At 34.5% G+C, this 25,712-nt stretch overlaps 1 protein-coding gene across 1 annotated transcript in view; it reads right to left on the bottom strand.

Moving 5' to 3' along the window:
- The window catches only part of LOC106142805 (A disintegrin and metalloproteinase with thrombospondin motifs 1-like), a 39,193-nt gene extending 13,663 nt beyond the window's left edge, over positions 1-25,530 (bottom strand). Inside the window, exons 1-7 of the mRNA XM_060945883.1 lie at positions 24,928-25,530; positions 24,743-24,849; positions 24,487-24,655; positions 22,900-23,065; positions 9,111-9,251; positions 8,634-8,753; positions 2,357-2,489 (exon numbers count right to left, since the gene is read on the bottom strand). Of these exons, the coding sequence (XP_060801866.1) occupies positions 2,357-2,489; positions 8,634-8,753; positions 9,111-9,251; positions 22,900-23,065; positions 24,487-24,655; positions 24,743-24,849; positions 24,928-25,510 (1,419 nt within the window). The 5' untranslated portion in view covers positions 25,511-25,530. The remainder of the gene's footprint in view (positions 1-2,356; positions 2,490-8,633; positions 8,754-9,110; positions 9,252-22,899; positions 23,066-24,486; positions 24,656-24,742; positions 24,850-24,927) is intronic.
- Between the last annotated feature and the right edge of the window lie 182 nt (positions 25,531-25,712).

The raw sequence follows: 25,712 nt of genomic DNA, 5'->3' as shown, positions 1-25,712 counted from the left end.
AATTACATTTGGGATCTCATTCAGATCCCATCCAAACCAGAAAATGTTCAATTTCAATTAAGATAAAAGTTAGTTTTCAATAATAATAAAAAGATAATGTCAAATCAAACACACATGATGAATTCACGAATACTAAATAAAATATTAAAGTACATTTATTAAATGCTTTAAAACCATATCACGTTTCTGTAATCGAATTCTTTGTCAAGGCATAAAGAATCAGTCAACCAAAAGTTATTACACAGCAATCAACTGCAAGCTAAAGTGAAAAAAATGGGATCTGCATTGAATTGTGTGCGACAAAGGCGTTCTTCGATTACCATCCTTTGTTCTCTTGTGCACCGCCACGCGGCTCATGAGTGAATACTGTTGGGTAGAGAGAAGTAAGGACTAGTCCTACTATATAAATCGGCTTATAGAAGAAAAATAAATTAATATTAAATGAACGGAATTTTATAAGTAAAGATATTTAGTATATTTTTTTGGAAGCAAAATTGCTGACCACATTGAGTCTGTCTTGCAAAAAGGGTTCATATACCTAGTACTAAACAAAAAATATTTACCACTTTGTGGTTCAATTGTAACTTAAGTATATACGTGGTAGGTCTTAATCATTCTCGCCATTAAAGACTATGGCAAGATCGGTAGTGATTTCCTGGAAATGGTTGGATAATAATTGAATTGCTGATGTTAAATTTATTTTTTTGCAAATTACCAAACTCAATTACAGCCATGTAAAGCAAAAAAAGTAAAAAAAAAAAGAATGAGGCATTATTAATGAACCTGTAATTTGAGATTAAATTGCAATATACAAAATATTTATTCATGTGATATTTATCGGCAAAGCTCAGTCAGTGCCCATTTGCATTGCATCGCTCGAAAAACATATTCACGCTTTTTATTGAATTTATGCGTCCACACGTCCGTCTGTGTGAGTGATGACATCGAATGACATAGGTGCACGTTCATTTTATGCCGTATTGAGCTTTGATATTGAAAACTGTGATTCTATTTGTAAAGTAACCATTTTATGGAGTGCGCTATAGCTTTTATATTGTTTTTATTTGAATCTATGATAAAAAGCCTAATGGCTTTAGAAGAAGCCTAAAGGCTTAAGTGAAAAAACAAGCAAATTGAGACAACCAGGTCAATCAAAGATTAAAGAAAAGTACGAGTTTTTGATTTATTTTTTCGTGGGATCTACAACTTAATTTGATATTAACGAATGTTCGAATATAAAATAATAAGTGTTATTTTTTAAATCATGATCAAATCTGGACGCTTCTGGCGAAGGGTCAGGTCAAGGATACTTTACACTGACGAGATTGTATAAAGAGCACTCTTTTTATGCTTATCTCGTGTATGTATGTAGATGAAGCGAAGTATTCATTGATCGTTGCAAGTAAGTTGCAAGTGGAAAAATGTAGTCTCTATCTCTTTGCCTACTTCTCTGAGAAAGAGTGTGCTTAATCTTTTTTTTTAAACAGTTTGTTTACTTAAGGTTTCGGTAGTGCGGGCTCTACAAATAAAATATCTATGTAATCTCTTTGGTTCCATTACAAACAGTCGCACGGATTTATTGCTTGCAAACCTTTTAGCTCAGCGAAACTGATGGATCTCCCATCGATTCATACATATTTAAAGCGACGTTGAAAGGCTGTCCATGAATTTAATTCCCATTTCCAACGAAAGCTTAAACATTTACAGCATTCGGACTGATTCGGATGATCACCACTTGAATATTATTATAAAACTAGGTATTCAATCGACTGAATGTAAGGGTGCAGAAAACAGGCCGTTAAAAAAGATAGAAATATTTTGGAGATGCTGTTAGCTATGTCCAGTAAGTAGATACATTATTATACCAAACTAGTTATTATTCACGGCTACGGTCGCGTAAAAAGTATCCGTTGTCCCTACTCCACACTATATGTATGCGAAATTTAGATGCGAAGATAGGTTCAGAGGTTTGTCACATCTAAACAAATCTTCGCAAATATAATATGAGATGATGATGATTTTAGTAATTGTTTGCAAAGCAAGTTTAGGTATATAAAAAGAATAGCTTAACGATCTACATGTAAAGACACTTTGTACATGACCACAAGATGTGAAAGAGTCGGAAGTCGGCCGACTGGCCAACACACACTAAGAAATTTTGACGCACTATTTCTATGTAATTCTTTAGTTCAGTAGCCGAAATTTTTTTTTAACGTAAACCCTGTCTTAAATTTGACGCATAAGCGATTTGAAACTAATCATTCAGGTGCCAATAATTTGCTGTCTACAAAAGAAGATTTTTGGAATTGTACTAAATGCAAAGCCCAGGCAGAAGCTAGTTCATATGTTTACATACCCGGTTATTACCGCAAGGCGTGCCCTCTAGCGGCGGCGCTCGCTTCGTGCGGCAAACGTGTGGCATAGTGCGATGTGCACACCACAATCTCGAACATGCTGAACGCACCTTTACGGTTTTGCACACTGAGAAACTGAAACAATTTTAACTATTAAAATATGATTTTAAAGAGTGTGTGAATGGGAATGTTGGAATGAAAATACCTGAACCTTAGTCCTGGTAAAGGGGCAAGTCGAGGGTACCATAATGACGACCTTGCATAAACAGATTATTAATTAATGTGGACGACGTGAAATATGTCTGCAAGGATTGTGGCCGGTGGAAAGATGTAATGTATGCCTATAATGGAACCGATTTTCTATATGTCACGCAAGTCAAACGGGACTTACTCTATGCAATAACTTGACTTAATTACCTTTTTCCTACTCCTCAAGAAAACCTACTTAATTGGGCTAAACATGTGTAACCGTTATCGAATAAAGTTTAAGATTGGATTGGGTTGGGGTGACAGATGAAACTCGGACTTCTCAACAACCGAGACAAAACGATGATGTGATGATGACGTTGTCTTATAACGAGAAAAGTTTTCTTATGAACGTTTAATGTTTGCGAGTTTGATTACTCACTCGACAATAGAGCGTAAACTCTTGAACTGAGGTGCAATTACTTTAAGTTGCGAACTAATTATAACATAAAGCGCGTACTTGTATCTTCGCTTCATGGATACACGTGCCACGCCTATTTGACACGATTAGATGTGTGCTCTTTTTTAAAAAAAAATATTTACTCCACAGAAATATGTCTCAATTCCACAGAATTATACTCCACAGAATTACATGATGTCTGGTAAATTAGAATTTTCTGCGAAAGAAAAATAAATTAGCCCATCGATAATTATGTTCACAGTTAGCGATGACAACAAAGCGCTTATTAATCTTATTCCTGCCAGCCAATAACAATCAAGTAAAGTGATACGAACAGTGATAAACTATCATCATCTTCGCTCTTAATTAAGGGCACGGAAATTTCAATGGACGACCTAAATTTATGAATCATCTTCAAAATGTTTGAACTGGTCTGACCCTTAGTAAACCGAGTGATATTTCAGAAACATAAATGGTATCGTGTAACAAATATTTTTAATTGGTTAAGATATCATCTAGGAAAGCTGATGCTACATGAACTGTATGACGGCCTCTGTGGTGTGGTAATGAGAAACGAACTTTCTCTGATTGGCCTGGGTCTTGGACGTTTATCTTTAAAAGTATTTATTATAAAATGCCGTGTGGTTCCCGGCACCAATACAAAAAAGAATGGGACCACTCCATCTCTTTCCCATGGATGTCGTAAAAGGCGACTAAGGGATAGGCTTACATACTTGAGATTCTTTTTTAGGCGATTGGCTAGCAACCTTTCACTATTTGAATCTCAATTCTATCTTAAAGCCAAATAGCAGAACGTGGCCTGTCAGTCTTTACAAGACTGTTGGCTCTGTCTACCCCGCAAGGGATATTAGACGTGATTATATGTATGTATGTATGTATGTATGTATGTATGTATTTATTATAAAATATGGTATCGTTGAGTTAGTATCTCGCAACACAAGTCTTGAACTTACTTCGAGGCTAACTAATGTGTAATTTGTGTGCTATATATTAATTTATTATTTTCTGTATTGGTGATAACGATTCCATAAAATAATAAAAAGTAGCCATGTTAGTCCAACTTAAGAAATAAAAGGCGTTCAATTACCTTGAATTCCACCAGCATCAAATTAATAAGTCCATTCGTTTTTATTTGAACTAGTATGTGCTAGAACTATGAACCAACTTCAGTTATTATTTATTTGTTATACAGTTAATTAACGTTGGGAAGCATACTCGTATTATTAAAAAGAAAAGGTCCCATTATTCGTCGTTAAAGCAATTGTGGAAAATCTTCTCATAGTTCACCCCTAGTACTAAGGAGGAAGACACCTACATTTAAAATTTATAGACCTAGCGGTTTTGGGCTGCGTGTTGTATGTCAATCAGTCAGTCACTTAGTAGGTTTTGTATATATAGAAGTTGATGAAGGGAAATAAGAACCCAATTTAAATAAAGTAATATGAGCGAACAGTGCAGAAAATAGTACGGTCCGTGCCGGAGGTGATTCAAAGATTGTAGGACCCTCAGCCAACTTTGTGATGAAATAACAGAACAGTAATTTTAAGAATAAACTTACATTTTATTATTAGTGGTATGGAAAAAGAAATTAGTTTTTGTGTCTGTTCCCAGATTAGTTTAAGATAGGTCTTTAAAAATGTTTATATACATACAGTATACAGTCATTGCAAACAATTAAATATCAATGATGGTAGCATATCGTAAAACTCAATTACTTGATAAATAAAATTGTACCTTCGCAACTACAGCATTGGATTGATATTCGATAAAAGTGTTATTTGTTAGCTAAAAAAGCAGTATATAGGATTATTCCGATCCGAAAAAAAATAAGTGCAAATCTTTTCGTCCTAAAATGCCATGTCATCGTCACTAAAGAGCTTGTTCTATTTTTGAAATGAAATCCGAAAACGATAAGATGAGCCGACGTGTTTGCAGTATGGCGGGAAAGCTGTGAGAGTGCGGCGTTCCGGTGGATTCGATTACCCGTAAACGGATTATTGGATCTTCGATGACCTGAACTGTCTGCTGCGGTATGTTAGATATACTATATTTATACGAAGTATTAAACATGCTTTTATGCTAGAGAGAAAGCGATGAAAAGAAAAAATATTGTGTGCTTTCCGAGCCGATTTTAATAGTCAAACGTCAGGTCAAGTTAGACTATGGGTAGAAACTCTTTCGTTGAACGAGTCACTTTCGAGCGTTTCGAGACTTCTGGCTGTCAACTCCGTAATGGATACAGAACGTGATGTATTGACTAAAGGGAGTTTGACTCGCAAGATCCATAAATGCTATGTGGCGAGCATTAGTTCCAGGTTTTTTTTGAATTTTTTGGTAACGCCCACGAGAAAAAGAAGTAAGTAGTTTAACTTGCGCTGTGTAATTTATATTTCAGAATCGTAAAGCACAAGTTAAAAGATGTTGAAAGATTTATTAAGCTCGTAGTCCACTTGACTAAATTCAGATGTCCTGAATGTTTTAGTAACTAATTTAAACAAGTAAACTAGCATTTAGGTTCCTAAATACGTAAGGTTTTACACAAAGGTAAATATTTAAATATATTATGGCAAACAGCAACAAACCTATTTGTTGACAAAATACGAATGCTGTACATCGAAACTCGGAAAATAGATTTTATTCTAGAATCTCGCTCATACTTTTATCCGTCAACGCGAGATCTGAATAAATCTATAAATCTGGGCTGAATGAAATCTTCAACGGCAGAAATATTTTTAACAGAATATTGGTAAAGATTCGTCTTGTTGCTTATATAGGAATTACCTATATTTGTTCAGTTAAAATATAAGGGTGATGATATAATACTTTAATTATTTCCTCCACAAGTCTACGAAGAAGGGAAAAAGAAAGACATATTAAGGATACTGATGTGCATTCTTCTGTATATTCTTACAAATAAATACAACGTGTGTAAGTAAATCCCTTAGAGAAACTAATTACAAGAATGGAATGGTATGTTTAAATGAATAGTTAAATTGAATTGTATATATTAACCTTTCAGAACCTAACAGGACTTTGCTACATATTGTAAAGCTATTTCCCATGCTATTATTGTATAAGTGCCACTTTACTTTAAAATATGACACCGTCAGTGGCATGCTCTAATCAAACCATCGTAAATGAACACCTCATAATATTGTGCTTCTAGGAATTTTCGCTCATATAACGTACTTAATTACTACGCTTTTATTAGCTTGGGTTGTATGTATGTATGTATGTAACGGAATCTTTGAGCTTAATTTTCACTGATTTCTAAACGTCTGATCAACTTGGAACTTTGCACACGTATCAAGGACCGATGACAATGCAATATTTTGATAAGAGTTTCTCATTATCCTTATTAAAACTGCCAGGATTAATAAATTCATTTTTAGATCCTTCGTATGAGAGTAAGAGAGACAGAGATAGCACCAGTGCCAGTAATCTCCATACAAGAAACCAAGAAGTTCTGACGTATAATGAGTCAAAAAGAGATGTAATATATTTCCATATAATGTTACTATTAACCTGAGGCTTCTTTATTTCATCGCATTGCTCCATTTAGAATTACCATTAGAAACCATAGTAGAATTAGTAGAATATTTTAAAACAATAAAAAATATATAAGTAATAAAACAAAAGTAATAAATGAAAATTGAACAACTAAATTTACAAAAATACAAGAATAAAGTCACTACCTACAGAACTTTGCGATATTTAATACGTATTTAACATATTAATGCAATTCTTGAATTAACATTAGGTATCTTTTGCCTATTTATAATAGCAACACTGTAATACTCGTTTGGAAAATGAGTGACAGTTTTTTATGTCAAATAAGTTTTGCAGTAAGTTTTGATTGAATTCGATTCGAACACCTGTAAACTTTCTTTCTGTTGTTTTTTACCGGTGCCTGTGTATTTACCTATTTGCACTTTGTTTTGTGCTGATAACTTGTCGTTATTTGGAGTTTAGAATCTTCCGTTGAGTCGAGCTTTGTTCTTCCGGATATTCGTGTGATTTTATCATCTGAGATTGGACTCTGACTGTGTTTACTGTGTTGTGCAGATATTTTGAGATAGGACTCCTGTAAAAAGTACCTTATTATTTGAGATAGGAGTCCCAAGTTTGTGTTTGTTTTTGTGAAAGACAGATTTTACAACAAAAGTGCCACGATGTCTTCAGATAAACTTTGTTGCGTTCCTGGTTGTAAAGGCAGTGGAGGTATGTTTGAAATATTTTTGTTCCTGTATCAATCTGCCTCTTAATCTTGTGGTTTGATTCCAGGCAAGGCCACAATCGAAAATTATTACGTTTGCTGGATAGTCAAAAATATTATTAACAGTGATTTATCACTATAAAATTCTTTTCAACTGGGTTTAACAATCATCATACATACATATAATCACGTCTATATCCCTTGCGGGGTAGACAGAGCCAACAGTCTTGTAAAGACTGATAGGCCAAGTTCAGCTATTTGGCTTTAAGATAGAATTGAGATTCAAATAGTGACAGGTTGCAAGCCCATCGCCTTAAAAAGAATCATGATGATGAGAATATTATGAGATTTAATCCAATCAGGCCACATATAACTTTAAGAAAGTTAGTTGTGAAAACCTCCGGCGATAGGCGCATGGTTGCGAAAGTCTTTTCTAGTAAGATAGTTATACCAGAAGTGTTAACTTCCAAAAAATTATTGTATAAAAAAACTAAAAAACTACCCGTTTTATTGCAAATCGAACTAAAAAATAGAAAATAAATAATAGTTTAAAAAAAACTAAAAAACTACGCTTTTATTGCTAATCAAACTAAAAAATAGAAAATAAAAATTAATGACAAAGGAATTCAGTAGTAGCAAGTCGAACAATCAGTTATAGTCAGTTGTAGTAGTAATTACCTCGGATTAAAATTATAACAAAATTAAATTTATAAACAAAACAATTTAAATCAGAGTAAAAAGCGTGGGGTGCATTTTACTTCATTTTCATAACTCTCTTGTCATAAATATATGCTAATAGAATGATTTTAATATTTACTACATCAGGCACCCCACGCTTTTTACTCTGATTTAAATTGTTTTGTTTATAAATTTAATTTTGTTATAATTTTAATCCGAGGTAATTACTACTACAACTGACTATAACTGATTGTTCGACTTGCTACTACTGAATTCCTTTGTCATTAATTTTTATTTTCTATTTTTTAGTTTGATTAGCAATAAAAGCGTAGTTTTTTAGTTTTTTTTAAACTATTATTTTACTTTGTAGTACCGTTCCAATTAATACATCCAAGACCCAAATCAAGAAATATTTTTTCATACGCTAACATAACTTTGCATTTCTTTTTATTCAATTTCAATGCCATCCTCTATCGATTCAAAACAATTATTAGCTTTATAAACATTAGGTATGTAAAACTTAGCAAGTGCTCCTCAGAGTACTCCTCATCCTGCTCAGAGAACAGAAAGACCATTACAAATATCATATTGTCGTATCGTAGTTGCCCTTACTGATCAACGTTTTCTTGGCTTTGAAGGTAACATTAATCTTTTTCTAAATTTTAAATGTACATAGCAGACATTAACACTAAAGAAAAATTAAAAACTGAGCACTCACCCTTCACCGAACTCTGTTCGACATTGTTCATCCATAGTGAACACGTAATTTGAGATCTCCTTGGCTCCCCCCAGCTCGACCCCCTCGTCTCGACTCCGTTCATGCAGGCACCACCATTTCCTGTAACGTATTAAGGACTTCTATAGGCTACTATTGTTCGCAATTTCGCTTCAAGCAAGTGGAACTGCATTGCGTAGATATTACCAGCAAGACTACGTTATGTACTGCGAATTAAGATTTTATTTATGTAAGTTATTAAAAAAATATAAGAACGTCTCGTACATTAGTGTACACACACACATATAGTCAGGTCTATATCCCTTGCGGGATACACAGAGCCAAGATTTTACTTTGCTTTATTGTTCATAGAAAAGAGCAACTTGAAAATATGAAACACAGTACAAAGACTGGCTTATCCATAATGGGATCACTTCCAGTCATCTTAAAATATGTGTTAAGTAAAAAATAGTTTTTTACCTTGACTTTTCATGGAACTGTTCCCTGGAACACTTGGACCAGGCGAAGTTCTGGAGCGTCGCCAACACGGTGGGCGCCATGACAGTGCCTCGTCGGGAATCCTTCTCGCATTGATTGTCGCCATCGTGGGTCAGGCCCAAGCTGGATAAAGAATATGAAAATATGAATTAAATATACTGAAATAAAAACATAAGAAGAATCGATGATAAGAGAGGCGTATGGTATGGTGATAAAGGCCGCCAGGATGGCAAATTTTTATACAACCTATATGCCAATAAGAATATGATATACGAAGATGTTGTATGAAGGCCACAACCATTCAAGGTATTCTTTGGCAGAGGCCTATATCAAGAGGTGGACTAAATACAATGTATGTATAAATTGGCACATAACTAATTAGTAGGTAATTACGAGTAAAATTTCAATGAGCAAAACAAACGGATCGAATATCTGGATAAAAGTATAATTAATAATAAATAAAGAAAAAGAATAAGACCTCTCTATCTCTTTCCCATCAATGTCGTAAAATCAACTAAGGGATAGGCTTATAAACTTAGAATTCTTCTTTGAGGTGATGGGCTAGCAACCTGTCACTACTTGAATCTCAAGCCAAACAGCTGAACGTGGCCAACAAGTCCCTATAAGATTGTTGGCTCTTGGCGTTGTATATATGTAAAATAAATAAAATATAAGAAGGTATTTGATAAGTTCCTTGAATGCTACCAGACAGGCGGTCCACTCGAGAATCACCTAAACATTTCGGCTTAGACTCGTGCACGGAAGCAGTTAATAAACAATGCTTTTCGGTCTGTTACACTTCGTTTATTATATAGCAATGTCCGGCAACGCCCGTAATCTGACGAAACTAGACAAGAAATGAGTCCTTGCGCTTGTATTTTATATTGTACAGTACACAATAATAATAAGGACCACTTTACTACTTTGCCATGGATGTCGTGAAAGGCGACTAAGTGAGTAAACACATTCGCATAGTGCAGCTTTTACCATAAACCAAGGTTAGGTTTCCCTGTAAAGGTTGCGGAGGTCAGACGAGAGAATAAAAACCTAACTTATTTAAATAATATAGAAATAATATTTTAATCCTGAAACTCGGGAGATACTACATGAATTCTAGACATGCATAATCGATAAACACATAAATATATAAAATTCGTTACTGAATAAGTAAATGATGATGAAGTTCATTTCCTGGGTTTTAAAGAAAATAAATTTGAAATTTAAGTAGGTATGTTCCTTAGGAATGGACCACTAAGAAACGAATTTTAACTTTTTCCACGAAAATGTGAAAATATGATATTTTTTAAACTGGACTGAGCTGCAGGCTAAACAAGTGTATTTTGTCATTTTTTGTGTTCAGTATGCTAAACCTACCTCGAATAATACAATTATGTTACGAAGCAGTAAAACCCTCTACTTAAGTAGTAATAAAGGAAAATGTATTTCAGGAAATACTAATTGCCTTGTTCATCTTTTGGCTTCATGATTTAAGGGACAAAGACGACGGCTAATAGGCGCTCCTGTTTCATTTTCCCTTTATTAGGGAAAGGTTAAATTGAATACTTGCGTTTTTTTATATAAGATTTTTTTTTATAAACTGAATTATTTTTTAATCTTATCTTTAGAACTAAGTTTAAATCAATGGCGTAACTGGTGATAATGTATAAAAAATAATATACATTGCAACAGCACCAACCACTAAACAAAAATAGATGACCGCATCATCAGATCACATATCAATTTTAGTACACATGTGAGTTTTAAATAGACACTCCTTTTATCATCGCAGTTCAAAGGTTAACGTGACGAAATTCTGAAGTGTCGATTTAGGGCCCGACAGTTACCATCGTAAATTATATAGCGAGCATCCAGAGTCATTTTGGCACAAAGCGGCCACTTCGTAGTCTTTCATCGGAGCCGACAAGATAGCAATTAGTGTCCTTTGACCGACTCACGAGGCTGGCACACTCTGCCAGTATTGTAAATAAAGGATGGAGCACATGGATTCATGCGTTACAGACGTACAAATATGTGAGATCATGGGCTTTTGTAAGCCTTGACAAATATAGGTATACTTCGTCATAAATCAATTACTAGATCGGTAAACTGTCCTTTGACCGACCGAGATTAATGGAAGGAAAATATGATAACAGCTAGGGTTTTAGATCATAAATATTTTGACAAATACTTTAAGAGGTGTACTACAACCGTTGTATTATTGGCGTTAATAAATAAATCATGCGTAAGAGAATTTGGAATATGAGAGTACGAATATTTTTTAGGACTTGACAAAGATTCTTAGTTTGTTGGTATAATTCTAGACCAATAACTTTGCAGAAAAAAGTGTCTTCTACAGGTTCAAGAAGCTGAAATATTCTGGCACTTGTGAGTAAATGACAGAACTAACACCAGAGGATAGCAATGAGTTTTCGATCCTACATAAAGATTACAAAATGACTGACAATTCCTGAAAATATAGATTCTCAGACTGTTCAATTCATGCTCGGACCTATTTCTAGTAAAATGAATACTTAAAGTTGCCTAAGGTAGTTATGTTGAAATTTTAATAAATAAAGACTGAAAAGAAAAACAAAACTTGAACCAATAATGTTATGTTTTACTTCGTTGTACTACGTTACTTCCTAAATTTATCATTAAAATATTACCAATAGATCTGAAATCTATTCTGTCTCACAAATCCGGTTAACGGGCTTGTGATGTATGTAATTGGATACCAACTGTGATTAATCAATGAAATTAGGCCTGTCTGCGCATGTGATTGATATGCGATGAACTATCGGCCGAGGTTTCCTTGTTAGGTTACTATTTATACTTAATTCCAGATCAATTTGAACTGAATTTAAGATATCTTACATGCTGTTAAAAATTAACTGTCACATCATGCACTTCGTTGGTGGTGATAGGCTTTTTGTGAAAACAAAATTAAATAAATAAATGATATTTGCCTTTCCCGGAAAGAAAGTATAAATCCCGTCAAAAGCAGAATCAGTACGTAGTTGTTAATTACACGAAATGAAGACGGACGGAAGCCGTTTGATTTCGTCTTAATTAGAAACTAGTTAGTGGGGAAATCAAAGCAGATTTGATAAAAGTATGTAAAGTTCAAAGATTATTTTGTATGGAAAATGCATTGTTGTGGTACGTTGACTGTTATTAATTTATTTTTAATTTTATTATATAATTAAAATAACAAAAAATATTGCTCTTGTTTCATTATCATATAATTTTTCATTTTTTTTAATTATTTTAGCATTTGCTTTAACGCAATATTTGCGTAGAAGCTAAGATTAGTCTATGGAGGTCCAACTAGTCTGCGCAAAAGTTCATCTAAACCTCTAATGATTTGAAAATTAAATCTATTTTTGTACGATAGTGCATCCAAATCTGACCCGTTAAATTATAAGAATACACACACTAGAAATTATAAATGACTAGCTTTTACCCGCAGCTTCACCCGGCTAAATTTAGCGCCATCCACAAAAATATACGTATTTAACGCCACTTACAAATTAATACAGATTTTTACCATATCCCACAGGAACTTAAGTTTGTCTTTGTCCTTCTTTTCCTAATATTTCAAGAAGGTTAATTCAGCAAATAACCCGTTAAGAGGTTAGAAACAAACAAACAAACTTACTTTCGCATTAGTTGGGACAATGCCATCATATTACAACAGATAGTTATTTTCAATGAAATGGCCATTAAATTCAGTATCACTGCACGCTTGTGTACATTCACCCTACGACTAAATAAACTAAATGGCTTCACTTGCTCTGCTTATTGATATTGACAGCGAAACATTCGGAGTTAGGTGCATAGTGGTTACATCGACCTTAACTGGTTGTCATAAAATCATTTTACACGTAATTATTTTAATAAAGTTAGATAGGTATGATACTAAAATAATTTAGTATATATTCTTAAACATCGAAAGTTTTTTATAAGTACAAATTTTATAGAAACATTATTTAAAGTTAAAAGTTGGGTTAAAACGGAAACTTCACCAAATTACGATTATCATATTGAATTGAAAAGGAATAACCAAATTCGGTTTGTACCTAATGGTTTCATTACTAAACGATTTTAAACCGATTTTGGTAATGCGTTACAAACATATTACAAAAACCGTTGAATTAGAAATATGAATTTCTTCCTTTTTGAAGTCGGTTAAAATACACGTGTGATATCACTGTAGACTGAGCAGGCGAATTAATGGAGCATCACAGAAAATGATGTTTACTTACGGAGCATTAACGTAACCGAACATAAACATACGAGTAGGCATTCACTCTCGGCCTCATGAAGCATGCCGCATGGTTTTCGGCACTTTAGAATAGGACCACTCTCTCCCACTCCTTTTTCCAAGGATGCGTAAAAGACGATTAAGGAATAGGAATGTTTATTTAGTGCAGTTTTTACCATGATCCAATATAGGTGAGGTTCCCCTGCAAAGGAGAGACGGGAGCTGCTTCGTGTAAAAACCTGACCCAATCCAGGATCATGGTCATAGTAACATTCCGAGCTTCTTTTTAGACATATTTTACCAAAATTAATGCCAAGAGTATGAAGAGGATTTAGTGCAGCTCTTAACCATGATCCAATCAGTTGGGCCGTTGAGAGGATAAATGGATTAGGTTTCTCAGCAAAGGTTGCATAAGTCAGGTGAGTTCCCTGAGTTACGCAATCCAGAATATGGTTGATAAAAACTACTATTCAGAGAATTGAGGAAACCTCAAGATAAATGGACATTGGCCTTCAGACGCGGTCCTGATGGCTTATGTATCTGGTATGGCGATCATGGTCCTGCTAAGCCAAGTTTTTATACGAAGCGACTCCTATCCTATTTTTTCAACCATACAATGGCAACCAATCTTGGATTATGGTTAAACATTAAATTGTAATGTGCAGGCTTCTTAATGATTCCTATTACTGGTAATAAACATCCGAAATCCTCAATTTATAAAGGTCACATTCCATCACATTGCTGACAACGACAAATTAAGCAGCACTGCGTGAACCATTACACATCTGAATAGTATCAAATAATAGAAATGCCATATTGTATTCGAAATGTTGTGTTGTTCTGCAAAGTTTGCAGTTTTTGTACAGTTGTTAAGCTTTAAATAATACAGAATTCAGATGCAATCTGAAAACACATGCACATCGTATGTGACATCTTTATCTCTCACGGCGTTGACAAATCCAACAAGTTTTGAGAAGACAAAAAGCCATCGTTCAGCTGGCTTGATCTGAGTATATGAACACGTCATAGTGACTGATGGTGACAATTAATATCCACTTCTACAGTATTTTATTATTCCGAATTCTATGGCATGTACGTTTTCTTCTCACACGCAATTAACTTCGTTTGCTAGCATTAATTAATTCGCCCGTAGGGAGGTCTTGATAAACAATGAACATACAAGGAAATTAACCAATATTTACTACAACGATTCAGTTTAAACACAGCTTTCCGAGCTGATATATGTTATTTATTTTGATAACAGTTATCTTATAGAATAGTATAGATAGTAATAGTAATAGATATTTGAACGTAAATTATTCATTTTTGTAAGTATTTAATTTATTTCATGAATATTTTTCAAGTTATACCAAATAACACTACACGTATATGAAATGTGATGAAAAATCGATGGGTCTTTTGCAATATTTCTCCTATCAAACAGCACTAGTTGAAAAAGGAAAAAAAAGGTTTAATCGTTTTATGGACGCAAATACATCATTTCCGGATTAAAATGGACGTAATTTCCTTCAACGTTAAATGAAATCTAAGTACCTACATAAGAATAGTCATTCACTTCTATAGGTATTGACTTGTAAGAAGATCTTCATTTTATTGTAATTATAATACATTGTAAATATTGATGAATGTGGACGAAGCAAAAAAATTTTTGAAGGGATCGTGAATAGATGTAGTCTTTGCTAACTCCTACGGAAAAAACGTGATCACAGAATAATTCTATGTATATCTGTGGCCATAATGTCTGTGTGTTTATAGTAGAATAACTCATTAAAATGCGCTATCTTCTATCCCATACGCTCTCTAAGAAATACACAATTCGCTACGAAATTATTAAAAAAATCCTAACATATTTCAAATTTATGCAAAGTGCAACCAGATTCAAGCGCTATCTTTATAATGTTACTACAAACAATTAGGTGGGTCAGATAACCTTCCATATATATCGTAAATCAGTCTGTGTGACTGTCCGTGCTATCTGGGAGAGCAGTAAACATGACCGCATATGGGCGACCTTAGGACGTAAAAGGTGGCGATAAATGGTGGCTTTAGGTTGATATTCCATAGCTGTAAAGGATATGCTTTAGACTATAGATTTAAATAGGGATGTAGTGCATTATTACGTTTCTTAATTTATTTAGTCTAAACAAAAAAAAAACAAAAACGAAAATAAAGGAGAGGTAGGCAAAGATTACAAACCACTTGGCATGATTCCTGTATAATTTTGCTTTATGTACATAGATACATACATTAGAAAAAAAATGTTTATTAGAAGTCTCTGCGTGATTTCTCCCGTTTCTATTTATAGTAATAAAAATTAAAATTATTTCAACGTTTAAACCTGTGTTCTTTCTAAGAGTTCATTATAGTGATATAAGTAATTTATAAATTGACTGAAGATATAAACGGTTAACATGTATAATCCATGGTAAGTAAGTAAAACACTATAACATATCAAAAGGAAAACATATAAAACATAAACAAATGAATAATAAAGTATGACATAGTATGTCTTCTATTGGAATATCAGTTTCAAAGCCATTTAAGAAGGTGATGATAACTAACCGAATGCAACACGATACGTAGGAATAACTATCTTTGGGGTGTACTGTACTTAGTTCATATTGTAATAATTAGCACCTTTATTCTTAAAAACAAGTTTTGTGTCACATTTTATGAAATTGTATTTGTACAAGTACAGTCAGAGGCAAATATAAATCTTTCCAGTTTGAATGCTACTACTGAAATAGTTAAGCTAGCGACTTTCTGAATGCAAAGATTTTATATCTGTATTGATTATTTATAAATATTTCCAATTCTATTTCAAACAAAAATTCTCTTCATTCTAAACAACTATTGCTTAGCCGTTTGCGTATATCCAGCATCCGTACATATATTTTCGTATCAGACTTCACTAAATGATTATTAAACTAAAATAAATGGTTATACTGTTTTTCTAAGAGCAGTGTTTAGTTATTTTTCTACCTCAAAAAAGTCCTCATTTGGCTGCCAACCAACCATGTTCAACGTACAGCTGATCTATTAAAAAAAATATCATTGACAAAAATATGCAATTTACACATGGTCACATTTGAGTTTGTTTCAAAGGCACGACCTTGAGGAGAGTTAAAAATAATCGGCCTAAAGAGGAACTCCAACCCGCCCTTGGTACCCTTGTTTAAAACGGTGACAGATGACCGGAAAGTACACGCATTTGTGTTGTGGGGCAACGCACGTCAAAGGTCACACACGAGGCGCGCCCGCGCCGTTTGGAAACAGTTAAATGTTTATTTTAGGATACCTAAATTGAAATACTGTTTTGAGCGAAAGCAAATGTAGTATGTTCAGTTCAAGTCATAAAGTTTGGATTTTGTGTAAGGATTAAACCATTACCTTATTTGCGTACTGCTGCTGCTGCTGTTAGTCAAATCAAATTCCGATAATTTAGTAGATATAATACATTCAATTTCTGTGTTATCTTTCAAATTTTTAAGGGAATCGTTTTTACCCCGTAAGTTATGTTTACTTCGGTCCATTTATCTACACGAATATATTCGTTGCGTCTGTAACCGTAAAACTTCATAATCATAAATATTAAATAAATAAATAATAAAAATATTAAATTGCTGATTTTTTTTTACACAACCGACTACCGTAATTAGTTCATCAAAGGCAAGCTTTATGTTGAGTGCACGTATTTTAATTAAAATGTAACTCAAGGTTTTCTGCGAATCTTAATTTTCAACGACGTAATTAAAAGTGTTGTATGAAAAAATTAAAATATATATTTTTACTGTAATACTGCGAAGTGAGAAATAAGACGTACGTAGTACCTATGTTAAAAAACTAAGTCGCGTGCGTCTACCATCTGATTTTTTAAGGAGTCATAGAAATCTATACATGATTCTGATTTTTATGATAGGAGTATCGAATAAAAATCAAATATTATAAATGAAAACAGGATAAAATGCGTGTCTGTTTGTCACATTCGCATGTGAAGTGTGAACGCAGCGTTAGATGAGATTTGTTCAAGTGTTGCGCGTTGACAGTTCTATTACGTTGACATCGGCGCCGCGACGCCGCCGTCATCATCTGTTCGAATACCTCTGAGACATCAGAGTTTCTGAGGAGCTACGCTAATATGACTTGATTTGAATCTTTGCTACATTTTTCATTAAAGCATTAATAATGTTTCTTTTTTTCAAGTAACATATAAGAAATGTTTAACTTTTGTTTTGTGAACCTTTCTCTTGTCAAATCAATCTGCCCTAAAGTGAACAAATTATACCTACAATCTCTATCTAATAACTATCTCTAACCGAGAACTTTTAACGTAATTTTTGACTTGGTTCAAACCTCTCTTGCTTATCATGGTTTTACCTGTTAGTAAAACAAGGTTATATAATATGCAAGAATTCTCTATCTGTGGTTGACTTAAATTTTGTAGTTAGAGGGAACGAGTGTCTTATTTTTAGATTTTTTTTTTAGTTTTTGATTATTCTCTCGCAACTCTCTATTTTCAAATACAACTCTTGATACGAAAATATGTTATAGATTTGAAAGGAATGCCTCTTAAAATATCGAAGCACTATTTTCGTACATTTCTGATGTACAACATATCATCGGAGATGTACTGACGGCTAGCCATAAATACTGCAATTGCGCGTACATAACACCAGCATAATCAAATATATGTATGTAACATAAATATAAATACATCCTTGCAGAGCAGACTGAGTCTACCAATCACAGTCTTAAAAAGACTGAAAGGTCACGTTTTGCTGTTTAACTTAAGATCTGTGAAATTGAGATTCTTATAGCGACAGGTTGCAAGCCTATTGCCTACAAGAATAATCCCAAGTTTATAAGCCTTTCCCTTAGTTGCTTTTTACGACTTCCATGGAAAAGATATGGAGTAGTCTTATTCTTAAGTGTCGGGAACCACACGGTATATTTAAATACTAGCTGTGCCCGCGACTTCGTCCGCGTGGAATAGTTATTTTGGGCATCATATTTATTTTTGCAAACATCCTCCTCGGCTTTATCAATTATAGCTGCTAATTGTTATGCGACTTGGCGGCGACTTGGCTCACATCATTACCCGCGACCGAACGGAGACCGTATAAGAGTTTAGTTTATATGAGTTTAGGGTGAGAGGTTGTGCGTTTGTGTGTTTGTTTGTGCAAACCAATGTTAGCATATATCTCCAAAACTACTGGTCCGATTTTTGACAGGCGGTCACGCGTATTAGAAAGAACGCTGGTTCGCCGTATTAAATGTTTCGCTGCAAATTGCTTATAACGACTATATCTCAAAACCTATTCGTCTGATTTATATACTGTAAATGGCAATTTTAGTCTACATGAAAAGCCGAAAGTAATAAACATATTTATTTGGATAAGGATTAAAGAAAATTGGTTTTAAAATAACTTATATTTATAATAAAAAATTAATCTTAAAAAATGAACATAAAAGTGGTTATTGTAAGTAAACCTTAAGAGATAGATATATGCTCTCGCGGACTTTTTTGTGGCAAAAAATGAGTACTTCACATCTTTAGTACATTGTTTTACTATATCTTTGTTGGTTTGCGCAGCGTTCGCGTGGAAAGCTCGCAGATGGCCGACTCATTCAACTTTCACCTGCATTGTTGACGTTTCCCGTAGGAAATCCGGGATAAAATGTAGCCTATAGCCTTCCTTGATAAATAGACTATCTAACAGTGAAAGAATTATTCAAATCGGTTCAGTAGTTTCTGAGATTAGCGCGTTTAAACAAACAAACAAACAAACAAACAAACAAAACAAACTCTTCAGCTTTATAATATTAGTATAGATATGTGTCGGAACAAAATATTTCATTTTTTTTAAACAACGTCAACACAAACGAATAATAATAAGTGGAAAAATTTTGTCTCTGGCTACTGTGCGCAAAGAGGCACAATCTAATGTATATGTAGGAGGTATGTACGTAAGTATTCCCTTTTCAGCAAATTTAATTTCGCTGTGTGTGAGGTTTTATGTATCGTACATAAGACCTCACACACAGCCAGTAGAATAGAGATAGTACGAAATCAAGCAACTGAAGGTATTAAACACTAAAAAGTGGTTGAAAGATTGTAAAATTTCATCATTTTCTGTAAAACTTCAATAAATCTGCGACCCGATATTAAGGGTCTTAATTTCCACCGAACAAACATTGCACTAATCTCACACAAGATACATCACTCTATTCAGCCATGGACATTTGTCTTATGCAATAAAAATAAATGGATGCGTGACATCACGATATATCAAAATTTATTTCAGATTTATTTTTATAGCAGCGACTTGCGCGGTTTAAGTTCTAATTATAACAAATCCGAGATGTTTTGGAATCATTATTGAAAATTATTAAGATTTTCTAAAGACGAATGAACAGATTGTTTGTTTTTAAATCATTATAATCTAAGATAAAGGTAGGTAGGTACGTTTACAACCTCTTTATTCTGGTGTTGGATTTATTCAATTAACTAGCTGTGCCCGCGACTTCGTCCGGGTAGAGGGCTTCAATAATGCCCAAAATAACTATTATTTTGGGCATAATTGAAGCGCTCAAGGATGATTAATAGTTGCAGCGTGATGTTATATAGCCTAAAGCCTTCCTCGATAAATGGTATATTCAATACAAAAAGAATTTTTCAATTCGAACCAGTAGTTCCTGAGATTAGCGCGTTCAAACAAACGAACTCTTCAGCTTTATAATATTAGTATAGATTATCTAAGCAATTTGTGAGAATTTCGTTAAAAACAAATCTTTTGCCTCTAAAACTTAATTACACAAGTGGTTTTATTTCAGAAAATGTTTGCACAACTTTTTGAATTTAAATAGATATAATCAAACTAAAGAAAATGTTAATGAACTAAGTATAAATAAAACTTTTGTTTATAACCTGCATTAGGTACGTATGTTTTGTAGGTGACTAAACGAAGGAAATAACAAAAAAATATAATCTTTTTTTACCTTTTAAGCAAAACGTATCGCAAATAGAAATGATTTTCAAGATGAACGTTTCATTTGTAAATTTTCTGACATTACAAATAATTTTACTAGCATCTATGTATATAAGACCAATTTTTTAAACTTTTTATATCCTGTTACAACACCAGGGTAAAAAATGTAATAGCTTCTGTCAGATTACAATTTTACGCAAATTATATTATCATTTATTATACTTAATACAAAAACACACAAAGGATTTGCCTTCGCATAAACACATGTGCAAATTGATAAGACAAAGATTTATCGTTTTAAACCTTTAGCACTGCGTGAGTCATGCAACGATAATACTAGCTTTTGTATGCAATAGTCCTGTAGTTTTCTTCTTTCCACGAAAAATATTTTATCCCGTGCGGGATTGATAGATTGATAGGTTTATACGAGCTGAATCGCGGGAGCAGTGCGCTTCTCTTGCCTTCTTTTCTCCCTCCCTTCAATTTTATTTAATTTCCCATATAATCGTCATATTGAGGGTCACAAGATTCTAAAACGGCGTGTAGCTGCATGGCCAACAGATGGAATCAAAATTCAAAGATAGTAACAGATTAATAAGCCAAACAAGAAATTCATTTATCTTATGGAGTATAAAGGATAATGAGAAAGTCTAGAAAACCAGAATGAAGTTAAGAGTAATTGTTTATGCATTACAATGTACCAAGACAATGACTTTAATACCTAGATAAACATGCAATTGTTATAACAAACACGTATACTACAATATTTATCTTAGATTGAGACGTATGATTAAAAGTGAAAAGGTAAAATTTCTTTCTTTATAAGAATGTTCTGAGATTTTCTAAAATGCCGAATTAAAGGATTATATTTATATTACTTTTGAACACCCAAACAGCAAGAAAAACTCATTTTACGAGTATATAAATTAGAAGGGGTACAGTCAAAGGTAACTTTAAAGTTTGGATTTTCAGTTATGGTAATTTGAAGAGCTGGACAACGTAATTCGACTTGACGTCACGAAAGATGATGAGTAAGCCAATAGACTTACAACTGAGTATAGCGAAGATCGGACTAAGTGTAAGCAAAAAATACAACTGCCGCTTGGTTGTAGACACTTCATTTACGACTAGTGACAAAGAACCTGACAAGCAGAACAGTGAAATGTGAAAAGCATTCATAGAGGCAACCTCCTTCCTTAAAAAATACTGAGAGGCAACATGAAGAGAGATTTAAACTCTGAACAACGTCTATATTTACTTTATTGCCTTGTATATTTTCTCCGAACATTTGTTCGCCAAGAGCTGTAAGATACAGTCGGCAAATAAAAAGATCATTAATGTTAATTTCGTCCATTTGGTCAGTATCTCTTACAAATCGGGCGCTAATTACAGGCGCAAAGGAGTCTTTGTTGGGTTCACTCCACTTTGAACCCGCTGAGAGTCTGATTCAGAGCGAAAATATTTGCCATTATTTTCATGCTGATATTGAAAAGAGAGGAGATTTTTTTTTCAAAATCTACAACACTTATGTAAATCAAATTTGATAAAAATATAGTATAATATACCTTTATGACTTAAATAGACTATTTTCCCCTAGAAACTACGTCACGTATAAAACATTCCGGACGCCGAGAGAGTAAGGTTTGCATAAATTTACGAAAGGAGGCACTAAAACAGGTACATAATAAATATAGTTTACTCAACCGGTTTTTAAACTATTTTAGAGGAATCAAATATGGAATAATAATTGTATCATTATTTAAAAAAACGATCTATGAGATCCAAATTGAACAAACGATGAACAAAAACTTCTGAGCCTATGAGGAGTCTACAGGAGCAAAGGCTATGTTTTTCTGGCTGGATATTCTCACGGGAGTGAATCTTTAATCCTTATAGTAGAGCCAATAGTCGATCAATAGTCGAATCGAATTTAAATTCTATTGACATGTCTACATACTCGTATATTGTCAAACATGTAGGTATATTTATGTGATAATATTTTATGCCACGAACGACTACGTGTCACATCACATCTCAGAACATAATTTTACGGCGAGTCGGTGCCTCCTTTCAATTTTATGAAAATTGCGGTTTCATGTTCTTAGGGTTTTACTGTTCGCCGACAAAGAGTTGAATTAAAATAAAATTATTCTTTGTTCGACAGACAGTAATGTTTTTTCCATTGATTTATTTGGGCATCTTTTGCAGAAAATATTTATAAAACTTTCTTTCGTTCGGACTATTCTATCATTTCTAACAACTCTATGATTTCTTCGGAGACGATTGAAACTTCACGAGACAGACCGTCCTTGTTTAACATGCACCCAGGTTGATAAATAGAAGGTCCCTGCTACCGCCGACGAATAACCACCATTCAGGTAGCTCAAGGAACACATGTTGAGTACATGATTAGTCAAAGGATATAATAAAATTTTCACCAACAAGGCACGTCAATTCTGGAAGAAAATGTCAAAGCATGTTTTCTATTACTACTTACAGATGAGCCAGCTCATGGGCAATAACGAAAGCGCTGGTCAACCCTTCATCTCTGTTGATAGAAGCTGATCTCATGCTGGAGCAGACGCCTCCTACAGGCGCAAACCCAGAGGGTCCACCGAGCGGCACCCTGGTCAACCATATGGCGACATCCCAACCTGTCGCATCTGAAATATATGGACATTTAGAACACTCAAAGCAGACCCTAGGCGTCGAAGCACAATGATGGAGGGTGCAACTGGGAATCCGCAATGATGAGAGAGATAAAAAACACATATGTATCGTAAAGTTTTAATTCAGGGTTGCTTCTGAGGATTGCACAAAAATTCTTTCATAACATCAAGGGTTTGGATATCGGTTTAATTCACGGACATAAAATAATTACGTTTGATACGGCAGGAAACGATAGTGCATAACTGTTTGGGAGTTTAGTGGCAAATCAATTATGTACTTGACCCGCCGAGGGTCTGATTATATAACAAACAGTCTTTTTGTCTAAGGTACGATAAACGGTTTCCCGAGAGATCCCTTTATGGGATAAGTCCGCCATTGCTAGTGATTTGTTTATTTTATAACTTTGTACTTTTTTCTTGTTACTGTGTAAATTTCTATGCAATAAAGATATTACAAACAAATAAACGTGGAAAGCAATCAAATATAAGATTTTGTAAGCTTTTGGATCACATTATACTATTTTTATGCAGTTGTAAATACTTTTGTATATAACATTTTAAACATAAACTAGAAATATAATAGACGAGAGTATAAAAACTTCAATCACTACCGCATCAATAGGTATGTCACCAATTATCACATGATAGTGAGTAATTTGCGACTATGATCACTATTTGCGAGTTTGCGATAACAAAGCAATATCAAATAGCATTTGCTTTTCATAAGCTAAACCTAATTAGGTGTTTAAATTTACATTTAATACGTGTTACTCAAATATCAGTGATGTGTTTAGTGGCTACGAATAATATTCACGTTTGCAGAATTTTGTATGTATGAAAAACAATTTGTCAGGAACAAAAATGGGGACCTATTTTTTGAGTTTGGTCATATCTTCTATTGCTTTTGTATTTATAAAAACTGAAGAAAAATATATAAAAAAAAATCTGTTTAGTAGTTTGGTTTTAATTCGTCTTAACGCCGCTCATTCATCATCACTGTCTTTTTATGAAAGCTGTATGTAATCTGTTCAGATGTGCCTTAGAAATTGGAATAATTAAAGTATTTTATCATTCCGAATTCTCAGGGCTTGACTGACAAAAATGAATACAGTTTGCACTACATAGTGTAATATTTTAAGTTGTTCCTAATATTTTGCATAGATCAAATTTGTATGGGTATATTATTTGAGTATACGAACAGTTAACGTCAGAAACTTCTTATCTTCATAGATATGATATTAACGAAATTAAATAAAGTTGTTGACGACAACATTAGAAAGTAACAATTTGTCAGAACTTTATATATAAGGCTCTAACTTTGGACAAAGTAAGGAGTAACTTCATATCAGACACATATAAATAACTTGATCAGAAGAGCAAACGTTGATAAATAAGGGACAAATTTATGAACATACCTTTCGGAAGTCTACTCAGGTGTTTGTAATTCCATTTATTGACTGCTTCCAGGGACTTTCTCACATTTCCATACTTCACTGTAGAGTCTTTCTCCTCATTTAGAAACAGTTTGTTTATAACTAGCGTCATGTTCGATTCCATTGAAGGATCATTGAAGATGGCACTGACCTATAAAGTGTTACATAAATCTTAGAGATCAACACACTTCATGACGAAAATAGCACAAACACTTTACGACGCAGAGCTCATACTTACAATATTCATTAAAGCTAATATGTAGTGTTCCACTCGCTCCCTACCGTGGAACTTCAGCATCGTGTGATCTGCCATTATTGCCATCTCCAACCACAGTCCCTTCACACCTGCAACGAGAATTCACATCATGTAGGTATCATACTATCACTGATAGCGTATAACTAAACGAAAGTTCAATGACACACCTCTCGTCGATCTTGTGACCGGTCGCAAATCACGAAAGTAATCAAGATCAGAGTCATCTCCGAAGCTCATGAACGGCATCAGGCCGTGATTTTCCTCGAACTCAAGTTCAAGGTCAGTGACCGTATCTCCGGTGAGATTGTAAGCGGCGGGCTGCTCCGATAAGAGTACGTCGCGGCGTCGCAACACATGGTTTCCGCTCGGCCTCGTCGGCTGCAGAACGAACTCTTCATCGCCCACTTGCAGCAGTCCGTAAAGCTGGCCGTCGCACTCAGTGACGGTGGCGGAGGAGTCTTCCTCGTGGAGGACGCGGCCCCTGTAGAACTGGCACTCGTTATAGTGGGGGGAAGTGATGGCTCGGTTTTCTCTGAGTTCCACATGCCAGCCGAAGAGGTGTAAATGTCGCGTGTGATTGTTGTGCCTCATGTGTAAGCGGGGTGCGATGTGCAGCGGCTGAGGGGGCGGTCTCCAGGCGTGCGCGGCTGCGGCGAGGAGGAGGGCCGCCGGCAGCAGGCGCAGCATGGTCCGCGCGCCGCCGCGGGCTCGGGGTATCTGTCCGCGGCACGTCGCGCTGCGCTTACGCATCTACGCACATGGCGGCCGTCTCGTCGTGCGGAAGGTAAACGACTCCGCGGTTTACAGATTGCATGGGCAACGCCATGCGTCATTAGTAAACAAAGGGCGCGCGCCTGTTTTTTGTAATCGCCCTGGGTGTTACGTCTGATGTGAATGCAACTAGCATTATGCGCGTCGCGTTGCATTGCAAGGATCATGTTAATTTTGTATT

Source organism: Amyelois transitella, chromosome 9 (genome assembly GCF_032362555.1).
Source record: "Amyelois transitella isolate CPQ chromosome 9, ilAmyTran1.1, whole genome shotgun sequence".
NCBI classification, from domain to species: domain Eukaryota; kingdom Metazoa; phylum Arthropoda; class Insecta; order Lepidoptera; family Pyralidae; genus Amyelois; species Amyelois transitella.
The sequence above is the reverse complement of the archived record's forward strand: the minus strand, read 5'-3'. Positions and strand labels throughout refer to the sequence as shown.